This window comes from Falco punctatus, assembly GCF_963210335.1.
Source record: "Falco punctatus genome assembly, chromosome: 3".
Taxonomy (NCBI): Eukaryota; Metazoa; Chordata; class Aves; order Falconiformes; family Falconidae; genus Falco; species Falco punctatus.
This window is the reverse complement of record NC_137582.1, coordinates 31,208,670-31,228,825: the sequence shown is the minus strand read 5'-3', so window position 1 is coordinate 31,228,825 and position 20,156 is coordinate 31,208,670. Positions and strand designations below refer to the sequence as shown.

The 20,156-nt window shown below is 45.0% G+C and overlaps 1 protein-coding gene across 6 annotated transcripts in view; it reads left to right on the top strand.

Annotated features, from left to right (window-relative positions):
* Positions 1–20,156, top strand: part of DPY19L4 (dpy-19 like 4) — a 73,038-nt gene that overhangs the window by 21,303 nt on the left and 31,579 nt on the right. For 5 of the 6 annotated variants that reach the window (XM_080379555.1, XM_080379552.1, XM_080379551.1 and 2 more), the window contains exon 1: positions 1–20,156. This exon is cut by the window's left edge. In XM_080379555.1, coding sequence (XP_080235681.1) covers positions 20,012–20,156 — 145 coding nt within the window. In that variant the 5' untranslated portion in view covers positions 1–20,011. The other variant, XM_080379553.1, reaches the window with a different exon arrangement.

The window sequence follows — 20,156 nt, the reverse complement described above, 5'->3', positions numbered from 1 at the left end:
CAGATTTGAACCCAGTAAGTGGCAGGTTTGGAAAAAGTCCCATTTACATCCACAGAATAAAAAGTATTTGGTGCCTTACAGAGCAGGCACTGTACGACTGCAAACATTCCCCCGAGCCTTCATTCCCCTCCCTGCCCCTATTTTTGTAAATAAAAAATTAAACGTGCAAGATGTTTCCTGAAGATTTTGGCATGGTCTTATCTGGATAAAAGGTCTCATGGTGACTCTGTTGCCAACTTATACAAATTTCAGCACAAAACTATCCTGTAAAAATAGCTGCTTGCCAGGGTTTGTTTGTTTTCTTCCCAACTATCGCTCGACATTCACCCATCTGCAAACTCAAAAATAAATGTGTACAATTTATTACTACTGTCATCGTTCTTCTGCTAAAGAAGGCAATTTATAGTCAAGTGTTCTATTTTGGAAATAAGCTAGAAGTGAAGCAGTTTGTCTCTTGCATTCCTTTAGAGTAGCAAAACCTGTTAGTTATTTCTTTGCTGACTTGGCCTCCGAGCGGTGCTGGGCAATGCTGCCTGATGCTTCCACAGCTGATACCAAAACCCTCCTGTACTCCACCAAGAACAGCATTTGCAGTATCCCTTTGGAGAAGGAGTAGCTGTGGGGTTTCTGAGGGGATGAGATCTTACTATCAACCCCCAAGGAGACTGGCCTGGCTGTGGGGCGAGGGAACAAGGAGCAGGGGCTGAGCCCCAAGAGCTTAGCCCCAGGGCGATGCCGCTGCACGAAGGGTGACAGAGCCCTCACCTTCTCTCCCCATGCACAACCCTGCTGATGGGCACTGCGCGGCAGTGGGGTAGTGCCACCCCGTTCCCCGTTTTGGGGGAAAACAGAAAGTGTCATGGTGGGGGAGAGAGAGAAGGGGGCCATCATGTTCTTCCCTCCCCAGCTGCCCTCCCTTCCCACTTTTTGGAGGAGCAGTGATGATAGCACTGCTCCAATGCCGTCATTAGTTTATAGTAAATAGTAATAAAACTACATATTCTGTGTTCTGGACTTAGTGTCCTCAGTCTTGGCAGACAGGGAGAAAGCCTTGTCCCTCATCCGGAGTGTTTGGAACCTGGGGGTGAATGCCTCGGTGGTACTAGGCAATCTCTCCTCCATTGCAGACTCATTTTATGACAAGGAAGAGATGTCCAGAGCTACAGAGAAGCACCCAGCTCGCTCATCCTTTGAAAACTGGATCCTAAAACTTCTGTGCCCAAGCTCTCGGTCTCTGGTTGGCAATAAAAGCACTTCCCTATGTCCTGTTAGAGAAATGCATTCAAAACTAAGGAGCACTCAGTGATGGGGCAACCAAGTTCCCATGCTAATTACAGGGAGCAAGATGCTGCAAGGGGAGCTGTCCCAGTGTGTCTCATTGCTCTTGATGGGACAGGACCACCGTGCTGATGGAAACTGAAGCCCTGCGGCCACAATGGGCTTTGCAGGGGCACAAGGAGCTGGGGACTTTGGCTGGGCGAAGCGAGTGACAAGAGGTGAGCATCACCTGGGGCTTGCGGCACCAGCAGCCCCAGCAAAGAGCAGGCAGGGCCATCGCTTCCTTGCTCCAAAGAGGAGGGAAAAGAGATTGGGACCCAGTTGCCCGGTATAAACATTAAAGGATTTTGCATGCTTATATTTTTTTCCTCAGAGACAAATTATGCTGCTTTGGGTTGCCATGGTTCCCGGTTTCCCTGGTTACCCCTCGGTATGGGGTGGGGGACAAGGGAAGATGAGGGGAGGGAAGGAGGAGCCCCAAACCGATGGGAGCCAATTGCAAAGATCCTGAACGAGGCAGATGATGTCGGCAGGCTTTTTTCCCGGGAAAAAGAACAAAAAGGCAGAATGGATGTCTCTTGGCAAAAATGGTGTCTGTGGTTTGCACCCTTTCAGGTTTTATAATTAAAAAGAGGAAGAAGAATATGCAACGAATTCAGTTGTTTGTGAAAACCTGCAGCCCGGTGTTTAATATTTCCTTAAACTTAGAAACAAGAGGATCAGTGGGGAGAGAACCACGATGCAAAAGAAGAAATCACAGCGATAAGAACACCTGGAGCCGCGTGCAGGCTGGCAGGTGAGGCCAGGCTGCCTGTGCCGGCTCTTACGATGGGCCAGCATGGCCAGGCAGTACCAGAGCATTGATGTGACTCCAGCTCCAGAGACAGCAAGTTGGCACAGCTCTCCTGGCCAGCCCCATCCCACAGAGCCTCGCGCAGACCATCCCTTCCCAAAAATCAACGGGACTATGTACACAAGGAGGGTTTCATTACACGGCCAAGCCCCCAGTCCTTCAGTGAAACCTTCACGTTGCTTTCAAGCAGACAAGCTTTAGGCAAGGACTAAACCAAGCCTGTGCAAACCCTCTTTATACAATGCATGTTTCAGTGGTTGGACAAGAAATCCCACCTGATCCCTGTGGCAGCGTGCCAATAATCCTCTCACCTTTCTCTTAATATCCTGTGACTCAGTGATATATGTCAGGCCATTTAAACCCCAGCAGCGGAGTTCAGGCGCTGCACCAATTATATTGAGTGGATGGAGAGACATGCTAGTTGGACGGGAAATAGGTCAGAGGAATGATTTAACTAATAAATTGTATTAATGAAAAGTTCTTTAGGGAGCTGTTGGGTTTATAGTTCTGCAGAGGAGAAGAGGGTCAGCAGGAGCCAGAAGAAAAATGAGAGAGTGGGTAGTGAGAAGACCTGGCAATAGACCTGGGCAGGGCAATGAATGGGCAGCTGAGAAGATGGGAAACAAGATGAGCTGAGCACGTCTGCTCTGTTCAGCGCAGACCCCGCTGCACCAATACATAAATTGTCTTCACATGGCACAGAGATGCTTGGGCTAGCCCACATCGGGAGGAAAGCCGCTGCCTTAGCTGAGCTCTCTGCCCAGGTCAGAATAGGCGTTTCTCATCAAGGCTAATTAGCTGGGATACAGCGTCTCACCAGAACAGCAATACAGACCTCCAGCCCTGGCAGTAGCTCACTTGGACCTAGCTTGGGTGTCTTTATACAGCATTGCATTCACCACATAGAAATATCTACCGGCTTGTCCAAAATCCGCTGACGTCAAGTCTTCCTGGCACTGGGCTTTGAATCAAGCCCAAGTCTGGCATCTAGAAATAGAGTTAGCAAAACTGAAACCATTGCCAGGAACACATAGTATCCTTGGGTTGCCTTCATTAACAGTTCAGTTTGAAACGATTCCTAAGGACTAATCTGCTGCGTTCTGATTGCCGGGGTTCGGAAGTGCGGGAGAGGGTTTCAGCAAGGGGGGAGCAGAGATCCTGCTCCTTTCTGCAGGGGCCCGTGGCTGCGTGTATTGTACCTGCTGATAAATCAAGACAAGGCACACTTTCAAATTGTACTGATGGTAATTCGTTAAATGTCCTACAGCGAGTGCAGGGCATTACTGAGTGTTGGACAAAAATTACAACAGTGAGTAAACAAGGTACCTTTGGAGTCTGGTCTCTGCCTGTAATAACAGAGAGATAACTTCAAAGTTATGTTGTCATCATGGCAAACGAAGGCATAGAGATTTGTGGCATCTAATTTTAGCTGTTTTGAAGTTAGGTGAGCGTTGTCAGCCAGGAACATAGCTCCACCTGTGTCAAAGGGAGGAGGGCAGCTGGGACTGTACACCTCAGAGGTGTCCCTCCTGGAACACCTTGTGTAGGGTGGAATGAAGCCTCTCCTGGTGGTGCCTGTTCCTTTCCACCACTTTCAGAAAAAGCCCAGCAAACTGATTTCAGCTACCTGACTTCTGAGTGGACCATGTCAGGTGGACAAGCCCTACCTGCACTGTCTGTGATGGCTGCTGGCAACGAAACCTGTGTCTGCTTGTCCCCAGAGCTCCTGCTGAATGTGCCCATGCCTGAAACCCCTCCTGGCAGTTAAGGACAAAACTGATCCTGGTGAGAGACAGGCACAGGATGGGACACCTCCCCACGGGGAAGGCGTTTTGGCCTTCTGGTTTCTCTCTGCCATACAGCATCCAGTCCACAGAGTTTATTGCAGGTTGTGGGTGAATTTCATTTAGGGATGATGCAGAGTGACCTACAGAAACAGAGCCTTTATCGGGGCGTTTATTTTTGTAGTGATATTCACAGAAGTTTTACGGTACTAGCAGTTTGAAAAATAATCTTCAGCATTCATAAGATGTTATAAATTGGGCTTTTATGTATTAAATACAGGGCAATAAATGTCAAAGGGGATTTATTGGTTATTGCTGCTCTGATAAAAGGGTCATTAAGAGTTGTAAAAGTCTAAACGATAATGGGGAGATGTTGTAAATGCTGTAAGTGAATGGAACGAAAGAACATGATATACTCGTCAGCTGAGGTCACTTCCTAATAGTTTACAACCCTCTTCTAAAAACTGAAGAGAAGCCTGGGTTTGCCCAGCCAGGCAACTGAAAATGCGCATCAGTCACTCCAGCTGTGCTGCTGGGGCTTCCTAACCAGCACCTTACTGGCCAGCACCATGAAAATGCCCAAGCCTGCAGAGTAAGCCTATACATCATGTGGGGACTGATCGCTGAAAGGGCAAGTATGGAGCACAGGCGTGTGTCACACATGGGACAGCACCAGGGGGCTGTTCTGAGTGAGGCACTAAAACGGTTGTGCAGAACAGACCTACATACTCCAAATCTGCAGCTGTGATGGGGGCAGACTCCATCATCCTCTTAAATGCAAAGGCAGTTTTGTCTGAAATACACCTGCAGGACTGTCGATGACTTAGCAACACTATTTGCTTTATCTGCCCTGCACAGAGTGTCTGACCAATGAGTCCCATCGAAACGTAAATGTGAAAATCATTTTAAAATGAGCATCATCAATTCCCACAGCTTATTATAAGCAGAGCTGCTGAGCATGTGTTATTAAGGTCTCCAGCATGTCCTATTAGGAGCCTTGTTTTCTGTTGCTTATGATTTTGTCAAACTTGAATGGAAATTTCTCATTCCAAATCTCTGTCTCCTGTTGAATTACTGTGGAAAATTTCAGGCAGATCAGTGCAGCTTTGTCCACCTGTGAGGCTACAGGAAAAGGCATCATTTTGCCTGTGTTAAAATAAGATACTGGTGACTTTTTCTTTGAGGAAGACTAATTTCTCTATACTCAAAACTCTGTCATGGCAGCATTATTTCTCGTCAGTGATCTACCTTTTGCAATTTCACAGGAAAATTAGGGAAATCTGACAAATTATGTTCTATGGGAGAAAAATAAATCGGCAGGTACCCGGTTGAGATGCTAGTGCATCACTTGTGACTTCCTGGGGTGTGCTCCAGCCCAAGGTGGCCATGACTCTACCTGCAGTTACAGGTGGGAATTGCTGTCAGTCTGGTGAGGCCTAGATACCAGAACTAAGGGGAAATGGTGATTTTACATCCCTAATGCAATCTGTGAAGGCAGCCGTGAAGAAAACGTCGCCTGACATGAATGCAGAGCGGTGGGAAATTTAAGGCTTGATTTATAGGATATAGATGGGATAAACTGCAGGAAGGAGGGAGAGGAGGTTTACACCAGGACAAGGAATTGTGGATGGAAATGGAGTGTCTGTACTGGAGGCTTTGAATTTTGCTGGTGAGTTGGGTGGGCTTCACTGCAATAACGCCCGAGGGAATTGCCCTTGGCTTGTTTTGCCCCCTCCCCTGCACAGGTGAAGCCCCCACCCTCCTCCCCCTCAGGCGTGTTATTGCAATTGCCAGCTCAAACATCCGCAGATGGGAAATGGTGGGGACTCCCTGCACATCTTCTGGTTTTGAGAGCTACTCCAGCAACATAATCATATGGAAAAATCCCACGTAAGAATAAATAGCTCTGTTTTCAAAGCAGGGTTTGAAGTGTACGGTAAACATGGGCTGGGCACACTCAATACAGAGTAAACAAACTCCTCATCCTGGGCACTGCAGGAGGGGAAGGCACCAGTGGGCGATCATGTGGCTAAAGGTTGTATCATAAACCATTTGCCACCAGGAGACATGTCACTTAAGTAAGCGTCCTTAATTCTGGCATTTCTTAACTTTCCAGTTTTGTCTTTGCAACCTAATCGTGCTTTTGGCTTCTGTGATACACACGATATCGCAGCACACTGCTTATCGAGGCGCTGCAGAGTCTCTCTGACCTAGTAAGACAGGCACGTTGGATTTATTCCCTTAGCAAGACTTGAGCGGGCACACTGCAGACCTGTTCCCTGCAGCAGATGAGCTAAGGAGCTTGGCATTTCACCTGGCCTTAACTTGTCCCGTCAGTGTAGACCAGCCGAGGCTCCCTGTGGCACCAGATGGAATGCAGCAGCTCTGTTGAGCCTGGCTTGGTTAGTAACTTATTTGCTCTGGCAGGTATCGCAGCACCTTGAAGTACCAATTTCACAGTAGTAAACTAATCTGAAGAGGATTAAAAGATTGGCTGGCATTTGGGCAAGCAAGATGGATATTTTTTTTCCTAGTGGGACCTATGAGTCATCTTTTATTTGACTAGTCGGACAGCTTTCAGATATTAAAATACTTCTTGAAAATACTTCTTGAAAGTACTTCTAAACCCTTTACTTATATTAATCAAAAGAGCATTGTTGTTGATTATATCTGGTTTTAAAAGCTTTTCATTTTCTGTTCAGGAATGAGTGCAATGATGCATTTTACACCTTAACTATAAAACACAAGGAATAAAGAATTTCTAAACATTACATGAAATGAGGAATTTTTCTATGAATTATTTGCAGAACACTCACAAATAAAGAATTTATGTAGAGAAAATAGGGACCACTATGCATACTTAAAAGGGAATAAGTTAATCAATGAAATAGTATGAGCGACTATAACTGTAAACAACGTTTTAAAAGCCAGTAACAGTATCAGCAAAGGCTTCTCAGACACATATCTTCAAGCAACCGACCAGTTATGACATTACTCAGAAAAAATCAGACCGGTCCCAGCCTTGCAAAGCCTTCAGCCAATTATCAGCATCCTCAGAGAGGATAACCTCATTTCCAGGGCACCACTGAGAACAGACAGACAAGTTGGTTTTCTTTTCCATTTAATTTTTGTCTTCTTGTTACTGTAAATGGTACGCTGTTGTTTTGGTTTCCAGCGCTTATGGTTAAGCTGCTTATAAACAGCGTGACTGTAACTTCACCCATGGAAATGATGGTGGATTTATTTACAAGATATTCATTTGCACTTGTGTAATTGAGCGGAGAATTCTCCTCCAACCTGCGTGTTCTTGCCTGGCATTCTTCCTGTTTGCTTGTTTTTAATTACTTCTAATATGCATAGTAATGCTCTTAATAACTTTGCTCATGAAATCTACATCTGCAGTGGGCTTTTAATTTACAGCTTGAATGTTATTGTTTTCATTTTCTTCTTTCCAATAACAAAGCAGCTACTGATGCTTCAGATGTGATCAGAGGATTTAAACACCCCTTCGGTGCACAATGGGATGCTTGTGCTTTTCTAGTACCTTTCCTGGAGCGAGGCAGGAGCATGCATGGGACAACCCTGCACTCGTACTGGTCAGTACATCACCCGCTGGCAAGCCCCGAGCATCCTTCTCCACAAAGCCTAGGTGGGCCCTGCATTACTGTTAGTTACCAACTGCTGAAGCATGCTGCCGAAGGAAAATAAGGAGCCTTGGTCCAGCCCCTGTTCTTTTCATCAGTTCTGCTTCTTGACTTCTGTATCCTTTCCCTTTTCCACAGTTAACCTCACAGCCTTCGTAAAAAGCAACCTGCCACCTCTACCCTAAATCCTCACTGTGATTGTTGGTTTTTTGCTTACTCGTGTGGCAGTATGGGTTTCATAGATTACAGCATAGCATGGAGCCTCCCATGCACTAAGAAACCTCACATCAGGGGATTAACGTAGAAGAGAGGTATGTATATTTTGGGTATACATTTTGCCTTCATAGTTATGAGTCTTTCCAAGTTTCTATCTAATCATGAAAGTTGGGAATTTGCTTTTTTTTAAAAAAACACACCAAAACAAAGCAGACCAGAATGATAAGTGAGATTCTTCCCCAGGCACGTGACTTCTGGAATGCAAGTTAAAAACAAAACATGAAACAAATATAAAGCTTTAGAAGTCACAGGAAGCAGAACCACTGCAAAGACTAATTTGTGGGTGGGTTTTATTGTGTTACACAAGTAAATAAACTCAGAGGTCACACAGCAAATAATGATTGTTGCAGATAATCTACACTAAAAAATTCTAGGTTTGGTCTAGATTTTTAAACATAAACTAAATTTTCTGAGAAACTACGTTCAATATACATGCACTTTAAAAGCTCTTTAACTGCAGTACTATGTGGAGTAAGTAAAAATGAGACTGTGTTTACATATGGTAAATGTGCAGTGCTGTGTTTTGAAAAGAAGAGAGTTAATAATGCATGAAGGGTGCCACAGGTGGAGGTGGAAGCATTGGCCTCTGCTTACTGAAAATGTTTGAGAAGCAAAGGAAGTCATACGGATTTAACTGTTTGCTTTCCTGGGAAGTCGTTCTGAGGTTTGTTGGTAAAGTTGTGATTCACCTTCTTTTTAGTTGAAAATACAAAAAAGAAGAAGTTTTCTGGGAAAAAAATGAAAGAAGAGTTTCAAATGAAACAAATACTAGCTTAAAGAAAAGAAAAACTATATTAAAATTGTACAAATTTACATTTATTTACCTTCCATATTAAATTAAAAGTATGTCATAGTGAAAAATAACTAATATCTTAAAAATAAACTACTGAGATGTTCACAGAAGTTTTGTTGGATTTCCTTATGAAGAAAATCCACATCGAAAAAATCTTTTTCTCCTCTGTTCACCTTATGTATCTATAACCTCAGTCTGTGCTGGTTGGTGTTAAGCCTTTTTCTGTTTCTCAGCCCTGCGGTTGTGCTGCTCGGGCATGTCCCTCTCTGTCCATGAGCTCAGCTGGAGCTGGGATGACAGCTGGAGCGGCATGCCAGGCATCCAGATGGCTCAGCATAGGTGAGAGGGATCCCACCCCCTCTCCCAGTAGCTCTGGTTTCCTGGTTTTCCCGGGGTTACACAGCACTGAACTGTTTGGGCCTGGAGGAAAAGGAGGAAACATAACCAAAGAAGAAAACTGATTCCGCCAGGAGTGCTGATGAAAAGCATTTAATCCAAGCTCTAAATTAATGTGTCTCACTTCAAATGACCCACATTTATAAAGCAGTTTAGAAGTGAAGGGGTCCGCTGCCCTTCAGAGCAGAGCTTCCATGGGAAACACATTTGGTGATGACTGCCACAGGGCATCAGAACAGGTATGACAAGAGCCATTAAATCAATGAATCATTATAAAACTGAAGGCCAGCACTATTGGGAATGAAAAAGAGAAGAGCCCAAGACTGACTGAATTCTGCAGCAATCAAATTAATAACATTTTAGTGACAATTTGAGGGTTAACGAGGATTCAAAGAAGGTCAAGGTTCTCCCACAACTGTTGGCATCAGATGGGGCACGGTGTTTGCTAGGTGGGGAAGGCTGCCCTGCCCTTCTCCACCCTGAACCTGTTTGTGGGTAAATACATTAATTCAGCATCCCAAATGACTTCAGTATTTCAGGCTACTAGCCCGACCCTCAAGCCCTCTTGAAGCCTTGTTTATCAGTGCTAACGACCTATTTCATGGGGTGAGTCTTTATCTTGGCTGATAGGCTGTGATCCCAAAAGCTGATGTAACAGAGGTTGCAGATGTCTTGTGACAAATCTCTTCCATCCTCTTTTAATTCCCATGTGAAATCAACTTGCATGTATCCTAGGTTATATATTGCCGAGCAAGGAGACGGCATCTTAGCACAAGCACGTTTAAATCCCCCAGGTGCAGGGAAGGAGAAACAAAGATTCATTACCATAATAAAGTTTCAGCCTTCTAGGGATAAGGTCAAACGAGAGCAGCAGAGTGCTGGCTAACAGGAGAGCAGCACCTCATGTACATATGAGCTATAAATAAGCCTTCTGACACGTGTCTGTTCTCAGGGTCCATTGAGGGAAAATATCCACCTCATCACTGAAGATTTCACAGGGCAAGAAATGTTCATTGGCCAGTGTTGTAGAAGCAAGGATTTTTTTTTTCTGTCTGAATTTGCTTTCTTGGCTTATTTACCTTTGACCCTGGCCAGCAAGTGATAAGTCCTGACAATTTCTATATATTTAATCCCATAGAAAAAATACGATGTGTTACTGGTACACTTAACAGTTTTGTATTTACTGAGAATCCTTTCTTTGTGACGATAGAAATTCAGTGTTTAGGGTGGGAACTGCTCACTGCAATCAAGCCTGGAAACCACAAGAGTGCTTGCCAGAATGCTGCCCACTTCTTTCCAGTCACTGAAAACGTGCATTCACATTAATATGATTACATTACCACGTATTAGTATGTTTTTGTTCCAGAGTAAAAGCTACTGCTCAACATGACAAAGCAAACTGAAAAGTACAACAAATATCTAGGTTGCAACATGTTGCCATAACATTTCCAAGAAACAGGAGCCTGCTGGCAGTGGTGTAGGTGGCATTTGCTCACCTTGGAGCCCCAATGTCTCTATCAAATTGCATTTTCCTGCCACCGCGCATGCCAGAGCCAGCCTTAATTTAGACTCTGCTCTCATAAGACCCTGAACTCCCTCCACTGCTCCCTACTGCTGGCACAAATGCTAGCCAGAATCTCCCAGGACTGGTCTCATAAGCCTCTCGCCCCTCCATTCAGTTCAGCAGAGTTACGTGACATATGCATTAGCTTGGATTTAGTTCGCTACTTCTCCAAATGCCAACTGCAAAAACAGGGGTGAGGAGGAGGAAGGAAGAAAACTCCACAAGCAAATGTAATACCCTCAGGCCAATACTTCCATTAACCTTTCTAAGGAAAGACAGGCACACTCGTTTTCTAGCAATCTATCAGTTTTCTCCCCATTTATATACATACTCTTTGCCCTGGCCATAAAGTATCTAAATGAAAATTTATTGCAGGGGACTGGCTATTGACTTGCAACCCTGCACATCTGGAAGACATGAACCAAAAAAAAAAAAAAAGTCCATTATTTGAACTAATGGAAATTTAAACTCTAGCATATAAGAAGTTGTTTCACGATAAAATTAACTGACATTTTGAATACTCACCATCTACGCTTGGTTTTAATTTATAGTCAAATCCTGTTTACAAAGCTCACCAGAGAAGTTTCAGTGATATTTGTGCGACTATTTGAATTCAGTGAAGTCACTTTGGGCCCTTACAGCAATTAATTATACTCTCCTGAAGTATATTCCAGGGAAGGGTTATGTGATTGCTGCTTCTCAGGGTCCTTGATGTCAATGGGATGGATTTTGTAGTCTCTCTTGAGACTACCCATATTGTTTTATGTGAATGAAATGAGCTAGTCCATGACAAAGCAATTCAAGTAAACTTTCTTTGAGGAGGGAATCCAGGTTTCTCCCTCTATATCTTTGTGTTTCGTTCCTTCGCGTCTCTGGCAAAAATGACGATTTCAAGGACTAAGCCTAATTTTCCTGTCAATTCCTGTCCAAGTCGTTGCCGTTGACAGCCTGAATCACTGAAGAGGAAGGTATTATCTGCCTCTGTCAACAAACATAATTCTCTTTGCAATTCCTAGGGCAGGACCAAACTCTTCACCTGTAAGGTCAGAGTTACTTAAAGCTGGGAAGGATATTTAACAAATGACTCTAACATGATGTATACAGGAAAATGTAGCGCGGCCAGCCAAGCTCAGCCACAAAGCCTTGCTTCCCCAGATTCTCCCATTGTAGAAACCATATAAACATTTGGCTCTTTCACTAGCAATATGCACCAACATGTTGAATGTTTGCTCATCTGAACTTTCCATAAATTAATCTCTTCATAAATTGCTCATTAATGATAGATCTCTCATCCACCTACCATCCAGACCGTTTTACTTGGGCAGAAAGCACTTGCATCATCAACTCAAAAACGCCCAGAAAGATTTACAAGGAAGCAAAGAATCTGCTTTTGTTTTGAGATGATTGTAGTCATATCAAATGCCAAGTTTAGATGCTTTTTGCTTGAAGCAAATCCATAGCTTGCTTTCCCTCTCTCCACCTGCCAATATGTATTTGCTTCTTGCATAAGCATTGCAATGAGGTATTAGAATAACAGTCACTATAACACTGGTAATAATACCACTAATAATAAGTATCTTGCGCTAATATAGTACCCTTCCTCTGGGGATCACATTGTGTTTTAAATAATCAGCGTGGGCATCTCCTTGAGAGTTTCCATTTGAATGGAATAAGCTGAGATCCCTGCCTAGCCAGCTGCTCTCTCCCATGGTAGTGCTTCCTTAGATTCCCCTCTCTAAGCAGTACGGTTTCATCCAGAGCTAGCTGAATGAGCTAAGCAAGCTATCGGGCATACCAGAAGTGGTATATGATGACCTTCACTGGAAGCAGAGCACAAATTTGACTGTGGCAAGCGTTGCAACAATGCAGCAGTGCTGCTTTCTGTGCCCAAGGTTTGACCAACTTGATGCATATCAGATGGTGGGACAGTTTGAGAAGAATTAGGTAACTGCAAAAATGAGTCCAAGGCAAGTGGCATGAAGACAAGGATGGGGAGACTTCAGATAGAGGAGGAACAAAAGAACCAAATCATGCCTGATATGCTTAGATTTGTTACCCCAGCTGGTAGAAATGCCTCTGTCAGGAAGAGGAAGAGTCAGTCTGCAAACGGGCTAGTGATATTCTAGTAAAGTCGTGAGTTTTGACATGTGGGTTAAATCATTCCTCTTCTTCAGACAACCCAATTTTATCACTGGATCAATCTCTCATCTTCATTAATTACTATTGAAATTGCAGGCAGTAATCCATTTACTGCGGAACAAGAAGGAAACACAGTATTCAAAGTATGATGAATCAGTGCTTTAACGAGCCCAAACATGACAGGCAAAGCTTGCTGCCGTCACTGGTGATTCCCCAAGAAAAGCACTTATGTAACTGTATAGCTATGCGTAATTATACAGCAATGTGTGTCCTGCTTACGTGTTAGGTCTATTTGTTCCATGTGTTTTTCATAATGCCCCATGTCTCATAAAAGCAGTTATATAGAGCGACATAGGTGCCAGTAAAAGTAATAATTTCAAATGTGCCTGTTTAACTCAGACAACTCCAGGCTTGGGGAGAATCTGTTCTGGGAATGAAGTCAAAGCCTGGCAATACCAGCCAGGAGTCAAGAAAAGCTCAGGGAACAAAACTGCCCTTCCTAGAGGAATCACACCTCTCCATAACAAACTGCCTGGCTTACGTTTGCTCCTTGGAAAATTACAGCTAAGATCTTCAGGGTTGCCTGAGAGTCAAGAATCCACATCCCAGATGAAAATTGCACTCTACATTAAGAGTGGCATATAGTCCCATCCACTTCTTTTCCTGCTGTCTAGGAAATCCCAGCAGACAACAAACAGTTCAGCAGCTTGGCAATAGCTAATCTGCCTGGTCGGAGCGCGTTTTGCTCGTGTTGGAGTCTGTTTCTACTCACTCCACTGAAAAGCAGCACCAGCTGCAGAGGGCTGTTTCAGTCCAAGATGTTTTAATAACCCTGGATGTAACTCTTAAGAAGGTATCTAGTGGTCTGCTTTGTGTTAGGGCTGTGAGTTGTATTCCTCATTAATAATCTTCCAGCATCAGGCCAAACTCCTTCCTGCTTCAAGTTGGAAACCCACCAAAAGCAGTGACATTACCCTTCCTTTGGCCAGCAGTAACACAGCTGGAGCTGAACACAGGGCTAAGGGTGACAGTCCAATGTTGGGATGGGGAGGTGTGCCCAAGTAGTGCATTTAGTAAGACACTAAGGCACAAATACAGCAAAGATTGCATTGCACCATTTCTCTGGAAAATATTTGTATAAGAAAGGGCCAGCACGATACCCCAAGAGCAATTTCCTGGATGTGATCAGTCATTCTTGCTGATGTCAGTGCCAGGGTCGGGGCTTCAGTGACTTCCAGTCATGCTAGCCCTGCCCTGCAGGGACAACACAATGCCTGGGAACTGACCTGGATTCTAGTGCTTGTTTTGCACTGGCTGAAGTGTTTGCTAAGCCCTCATCATCAGCACCTGTGCGATGCCACTCACTGCACTGTCATCGCGCAAGTGTCGCTGGGGACAGGTCTGGGAGCCGGGGACGCTGTGCTGCTCACGGCCAAGCAGCCAAGATTAATGGCAAGGATGCTGCACCGGGAGGCAATAGGCCAGGCTACCTTTCCGTGTCAGGACAGGCTGCAGTGGGGAGCAGCACCTTCTGCCTCAGCAACACAGCCCCAAAAGCTGGGCTCCAGGGACAAGAAAGCCTTCCGGCTCCAAAAAAACAAAGGCTATTAAACCCAAGAGGAGGGAAAAAGGTGGAAATACAGCTTTGACCAACTGTAGAAAAACAAGCATAGCTCTGACCCAGCAGAAGTGATAGTGAAATCGGAGATGTGAGCTGCAAGGGATGATGTCATAAGCAATAAAAAAAACAAATTGCAGTTTAGTAAGAGCTAACTAATGTCCTAGGTGGCAAAGTGTGAGTCAAAGGAAGTGCTGAGCTGTGAGTCATCCACCTCAAAGGGCTTTATCCTTGGATAAAAGTCAAAGAGACAGCTCAGGGAGAAAAAGAAGTGCTGGAAAGATCAGAGGCAAAGGCAGAGCATTAGGCCTCCTCATAGAGCAGAGGCAGAGCCAAGCACAGGGCAAGGCTGCTGTCGGCCAGTTACGCTCCCTTACAGAAATTTCTGGCCGGGCACATAATAAGCTGCATATTTTACAAATACAAGGGTCAGGCTCTGGCCCTGGGGAACGTTGTCTACAGCACAAAAAAGAACTAGAGCAAGAGTAGAAAGTGGGAAGCTGTACAGAAAACAAGTCACATCACTAAGGGGGTATGTGTGTATGTGTGTGTGTTTAAACAAACAAACAAATAAATATCAACATTTTTCTCCTGTAGTCCTTTTACCATGACTTTATTACTGTCATAGTGCTCCATAGGCACTTGGGCTGGAACATCAATACAGCAATTAGCCAGCTGACATGGCTTGGTCTTATGAAGATGAAAAGTGAGAAACTAATACAGAAAATTACAGGTCAGATAAAGGCAATTGTGATAAGGATCAATGCATTTTTGGAGGGTGAAAACACAAAGGGCGAGGAATTATTTAAGGTGGTACAACAAAGGGATAGAGAAGATGGTGGGATTGTTAGAGGGAAATAGAAGAGAAAGCGGACAGGATGAGAGGCTGCACAGCATCACATAAATCTAAACACAGCCTGACTTACGAGTTAGTTCTAGATTACAGGGAAGCACCAGGAGTGATGGGAAGAAGAAAATGAACCTGCAGGATCTCATGCTGCTTCAAAGACAATATTGGAAAATGCATTATTGAAGGCATAGTAAATACAAGAGGCAGGGTAGAAGATAAGAGGAAGATGGCTGTGGTAGTCACATCAGTGGCATCTTCCATTTTGGGGTGGAGGATAAAAAAAATTACAAAGGCCACAGTAGAAATCAAAACATGGGTTTACCACCAGAGGATTGAAGCAAAGAGAGAACAGAGACAAAGCATGTTTCCATGTCCCCAACACAGTTTCAGTGCACAGATCTAAATCAGTCCCATTGATTTAATGGATATTAACCAAGTTTTACAATGAAGCAGGTGACAATAGAACCTGACTCACTTACATCCTGGGCAAGGCAGGCAGGAGCCGAAGCAGTCAAAAGCCCTGGAAGCTGTGCTGAGATAAAGTAGGAAGAGAGTTTAATAGCTGGAAAAATCCCAAAGGTTCTATATGGTTTGTGTAGTTTAAGTTTTTGCCTTCTTAGGTCCAGTTTTAATTAATGCTTCCATATTGTCATTACCTTACAACATCCCCCCACTTATTTCCTTGCATTCCCCATATCAAGTGGGAGAGCACAGTGCAAAATTTTGGTCCCAGGAACACTTATGTAGGCAACATTTTTTACATCCTGGTAAAACTTACACAACTTTGGGGAGGGAAGGGTCTGAAATAATCAAAATAAGCAAAACCTTGGGATACTGATAATCCAGAATCGCAAGTAAGAAGCCAGAAAATTAACCCCACAAAGGGCTGAAATTAGGAGAATAGCTGAAATATCTGCAGTCATTTACCTGATTGTTGAAGCTAAACTTTACAAAGATTTTTAGGCATGGGATCTTTAACATACAAAAACTACAACTTGATTTGTTTACAAAATGAACAAGTACATATTCTTTAGTGACAAATATGCCCAGTATTAATGCTCTACACTAAGGTACATCTGTGTCTCTTTGCCTCCCAACATCTCTCAAAGAAAAACTGTTAAAACTAGAAAGTATCAGTATTGCAGACTTGTAAACAGAAAGGAAAGTTATATCTGTAGGGCTTAGAAAGAATATGTAAATAGAGAACGAATGCCATCATGCAGACACATGATGCATGTTTGTACAGAGAAAGCCTGGAAAAAGAACACAACATCCCTGTATTTGTTCATTGTAATATATTACAGCACAATGTTTAGAGAACATAATAAGCTGTCAAATTAAATAACTTTCATACCATATTAGCTACAGGAAGCATTTTGGAAGATTGAAGCACAGCAGTAATAACATTTTCAACATTACTCTAAAAATTATTTCAGCATATTCATTCTGGGAGAAAGAAACTTGCATAAAAGACTACTTTCGGTTCTCTCACCTTCAAATGTGCAATTTTTCTATAGAAGACCTTGGAAAAAAATGAAAACTGAGTAAGCAGGCTGAATTTTTCAATTCTCTGCTATCTGTACAGTTCTGTATGTAAATAAACTGATGTACATTTATAGTTCTACTGAATTCAGGGTGTGGGATGACCCACGTGCTGGAGCATCCGTAGAAAACTGGAGTTGCACAAGATATGTAACAAGATACAGTATGAAACAGCAGGTACAAAGAAGACTTAAGAAAAAAAAATAGAGCATAACTGAGAAATCTTTTTTTTTATTCTCATCCATGTATTGATGGTCTGAGCACAAATATTTAAAATTATTATTGTTGGTTTGATGGCAATGATTATTTTTGTTTATTCCAGTAACTTACAACAGAATCAAGTTATGAAAAAAATAAACCAGATCAAAACCAATTACATTAAAAATGCAATGGATAATTTATGGATCATTAAAAACATGAGCAACTTTTAACTATCCAATAAATCAAAAACTGCAGAAGTATTTTAGATTTTATTAAAAAATCCAGGAAACTTATAAATCTCATTTTACGCTCCAATAGGATACACAAATTGGTTTTAGACAGTAACCAAATCAGTTTTCCAGCAGTTGATCGGCCATTGGCCCAACTGCACATCAGAAGACATGTCAGAAGACATGCAGTCCCCAGGGGGGCGATTCCCACAAGCCTCTTTGATATCTCCTCTGATGGTTTACTTATGAGAGGTTTAAATAAGCCCAGCTGCTCTGTTCAGTGATGCAGTCCTGCAGCAGGACAGGGTCAGCTGCTGAGAGCTGCGAGGGTCACAGCCTCCTGACCCAAAACTGAGTCCAGGCAGCACGGCCCTTGGCAGCCCATGCCTGGGGAACTCCCCACACACATACATGCAATGAGACACAGACAGAACAGATCATGGCCACTCTGTTATTTCACTCTAATTATTTTTAAACCATTAGCTAGCAAATACCCAAGTGTCTTCAGCAATCTTCCAGTATTTGGTCGATACCATCCTTCCCCCAGAGATTACAATCCTAATCTGCCAGTTCATGTTCAAAGCAAGGCTCCCTCAAAGGGTGGCAGAATTTAGTCCAGAACACTTGCACTGAGAACAACGTCTGTGCCCTGGTAGTGAACCTCAGTGCATCTCCACATACATGTGGAGATTATTAGAGATCCCCAACTTTTGACACTACAGGTCTGACCTAAGACAGAGAAAAATCTAAGCTGATTTAGCTAAGCATCTGATCTTGCTCCAGCCCTCCAGCTTTTGCTAGACTACTTCTGCCAAGACCACAGTCCTACAGACTGTGGAGCTTCTCAGCATACCTCTAATGCACAGGTCCTTATGCGCCACCTACTAAAGAACTCACCCTGACCATCTGATGATGAGTGGAGGTAAATCCCACGTGGAAGGCTAGCCTGTAGTACAGCTGTGGTCTGTTGAATGGCTGCCTGCCAACTTAAGGTGGTGCCTGTGCTCACTCCATCCCCTACAGTTGTAGCAAGAAACTGGGAACCACATGGTGCTCTATGGAAAACATACTGCTTGGGAGCACCCTTCCCCATGGGCTGGCTCCTGCACCAGCAGTCTCAATCTTCTCTCTGCACAGCGAGTTTGGGCAAGGCTCGGAGGTCCTCCTCAGGGCTGTAGCCAACCCCCAAATCACAAATTCCCTCTGTGGTCCAAGCAGCCCACTCAGCCCTGAGCCCTCAGCCCACCAGAGACCTGCAAGCAGCTTTCGGGTATGGGAGGGTGAGAACTTCCGTCCCCAACAATCCCAACTCAAGAATCAAGCATTCAGATGTCTGCAGAGGCAAATGCAATCAGTGTCAGCAAGACTCCTTCTTAGTGGGACTCCCTGAGGTGTGTCCCCAGGCAGTGGTCAGGGAGGGCACCAGCCTTTGCCCCAGCTTGGCATCCCATATGCAGCATAGAAACAGCTCATGTTGCCATAGCTACAAACAAAACGAGAGGTTTGTCATATTGCAATGAACCTGGCTCCATGTATATAATCAGCTCAGCTAATTCTCATGGTCGGAACTCAGGACTTTCACCACCAAAAATCCAAGGTGCGACTGCTATAGGGTGAAATATGCTCTTTCTAGCAGCATTGCTACTTGAGGATTGGTGCAACCAAATGCTGTGCTTCACAGACTCACCAAAATGGCAAGGTCTTGACTAGGGGCACCTGTAAGAGCTACTGCCATAAACAATGTATCATAGTGATGTCATCCCATTCTCTGCATCTCTTTCTTGAGCCCCTCTCCATTGTGATTTCAAGCATAAAGCACAGAACTTTAAAGATCCTCCATCACCAGTCCTGTCCTCCTAACTTAGCTACTATGTCTAATCACATCCATCAGCGAACAAAGCAGCTTCCCCTGCTCTTTTTTTACGGTTACAGAGAACACCTTTCCATGCCATCCTTTACGTTCTGAAGGCATTCCCAGCTCACATTCACAAGATTACCCCATCCCTCCAAACCCTTTTTTTGCCAGGGTGCTGACAATAACCACGATAATCATTAGGTTGCCAACATGCTGAAATGTTCACCTATTCCACTGCTTAAGGATGTTTCATCTCTTCCTTATGCTTTTTCACTGGCCTCCCTTTACCCGAACACAGCCCACATTCCCAAAAGCAGCCTGTAACTTCGTTGGGGCTGGGGGTGTTCTTTTTTTCCTGCATTTGTATAGCCTCTATGCCAGTGGGGTGCTGGTACCGTGCTCCAGTAGTCCACCATGATGCAAAAAAGTAGCCTAAAGCAGGTGTGCGTCAAGGCTCAACCAACCACTTCACTGGGCCCTTGCAGCTGGCCCCGAGTTTCGTACATGATCATCGAGCTGGGACTCTCCGGATGATGCCGTGCGAAGGCAGACCTCCCCTCCCAGGGAGGGAGGCTCTTCAGAGGGCAGCAGGGGTGCCAAGCGAGGGGCACCCACGGCAGATGCTCTGATTAGGGCCTCACGGCCCGGGTGGGTCCCTCTGAGGGGGCACGGTCCCTCCGGAGCCGGCTCGGCGGGCGGGCGCGGCAGGGAACTGCACCTCACTACCCGCCCGATGTTGCTTTTGCGGGCTGCGAGGCGCGGCGGGCTGACAGGAGCTCTGCGCCCCCCGAGCGGGCTGGGGCCCGGTCCGGCTGCTGGGGGCACCTCCCCCTAGCCCCGCCGGCCGGAAGCGCCGTGGTACGCCGCCACCGCGCTCCGGCCGGCCCCCCGCTCTGCCACCACCGTTCCGCCGGAGAAGGCGCCCAACGGCGGGAGCGACGGCGGGGCGGCAGGAAGCGAGGGGCCGCTGCGCGCCGCTCGCCCTGTTATGCGAGAGCGCTCCCGCCCCCGGGGCCGACGGGAGGCGGGCGGCAGCGGCAGGAGCGCGGGCGGGGCGGCGTCGCCCCGGAGAGAGCGGCGGGGTGCCCCGGCCCCGGCGGCGGGCGGCAGCCGTAGGCTGGCGATGGAGGAAG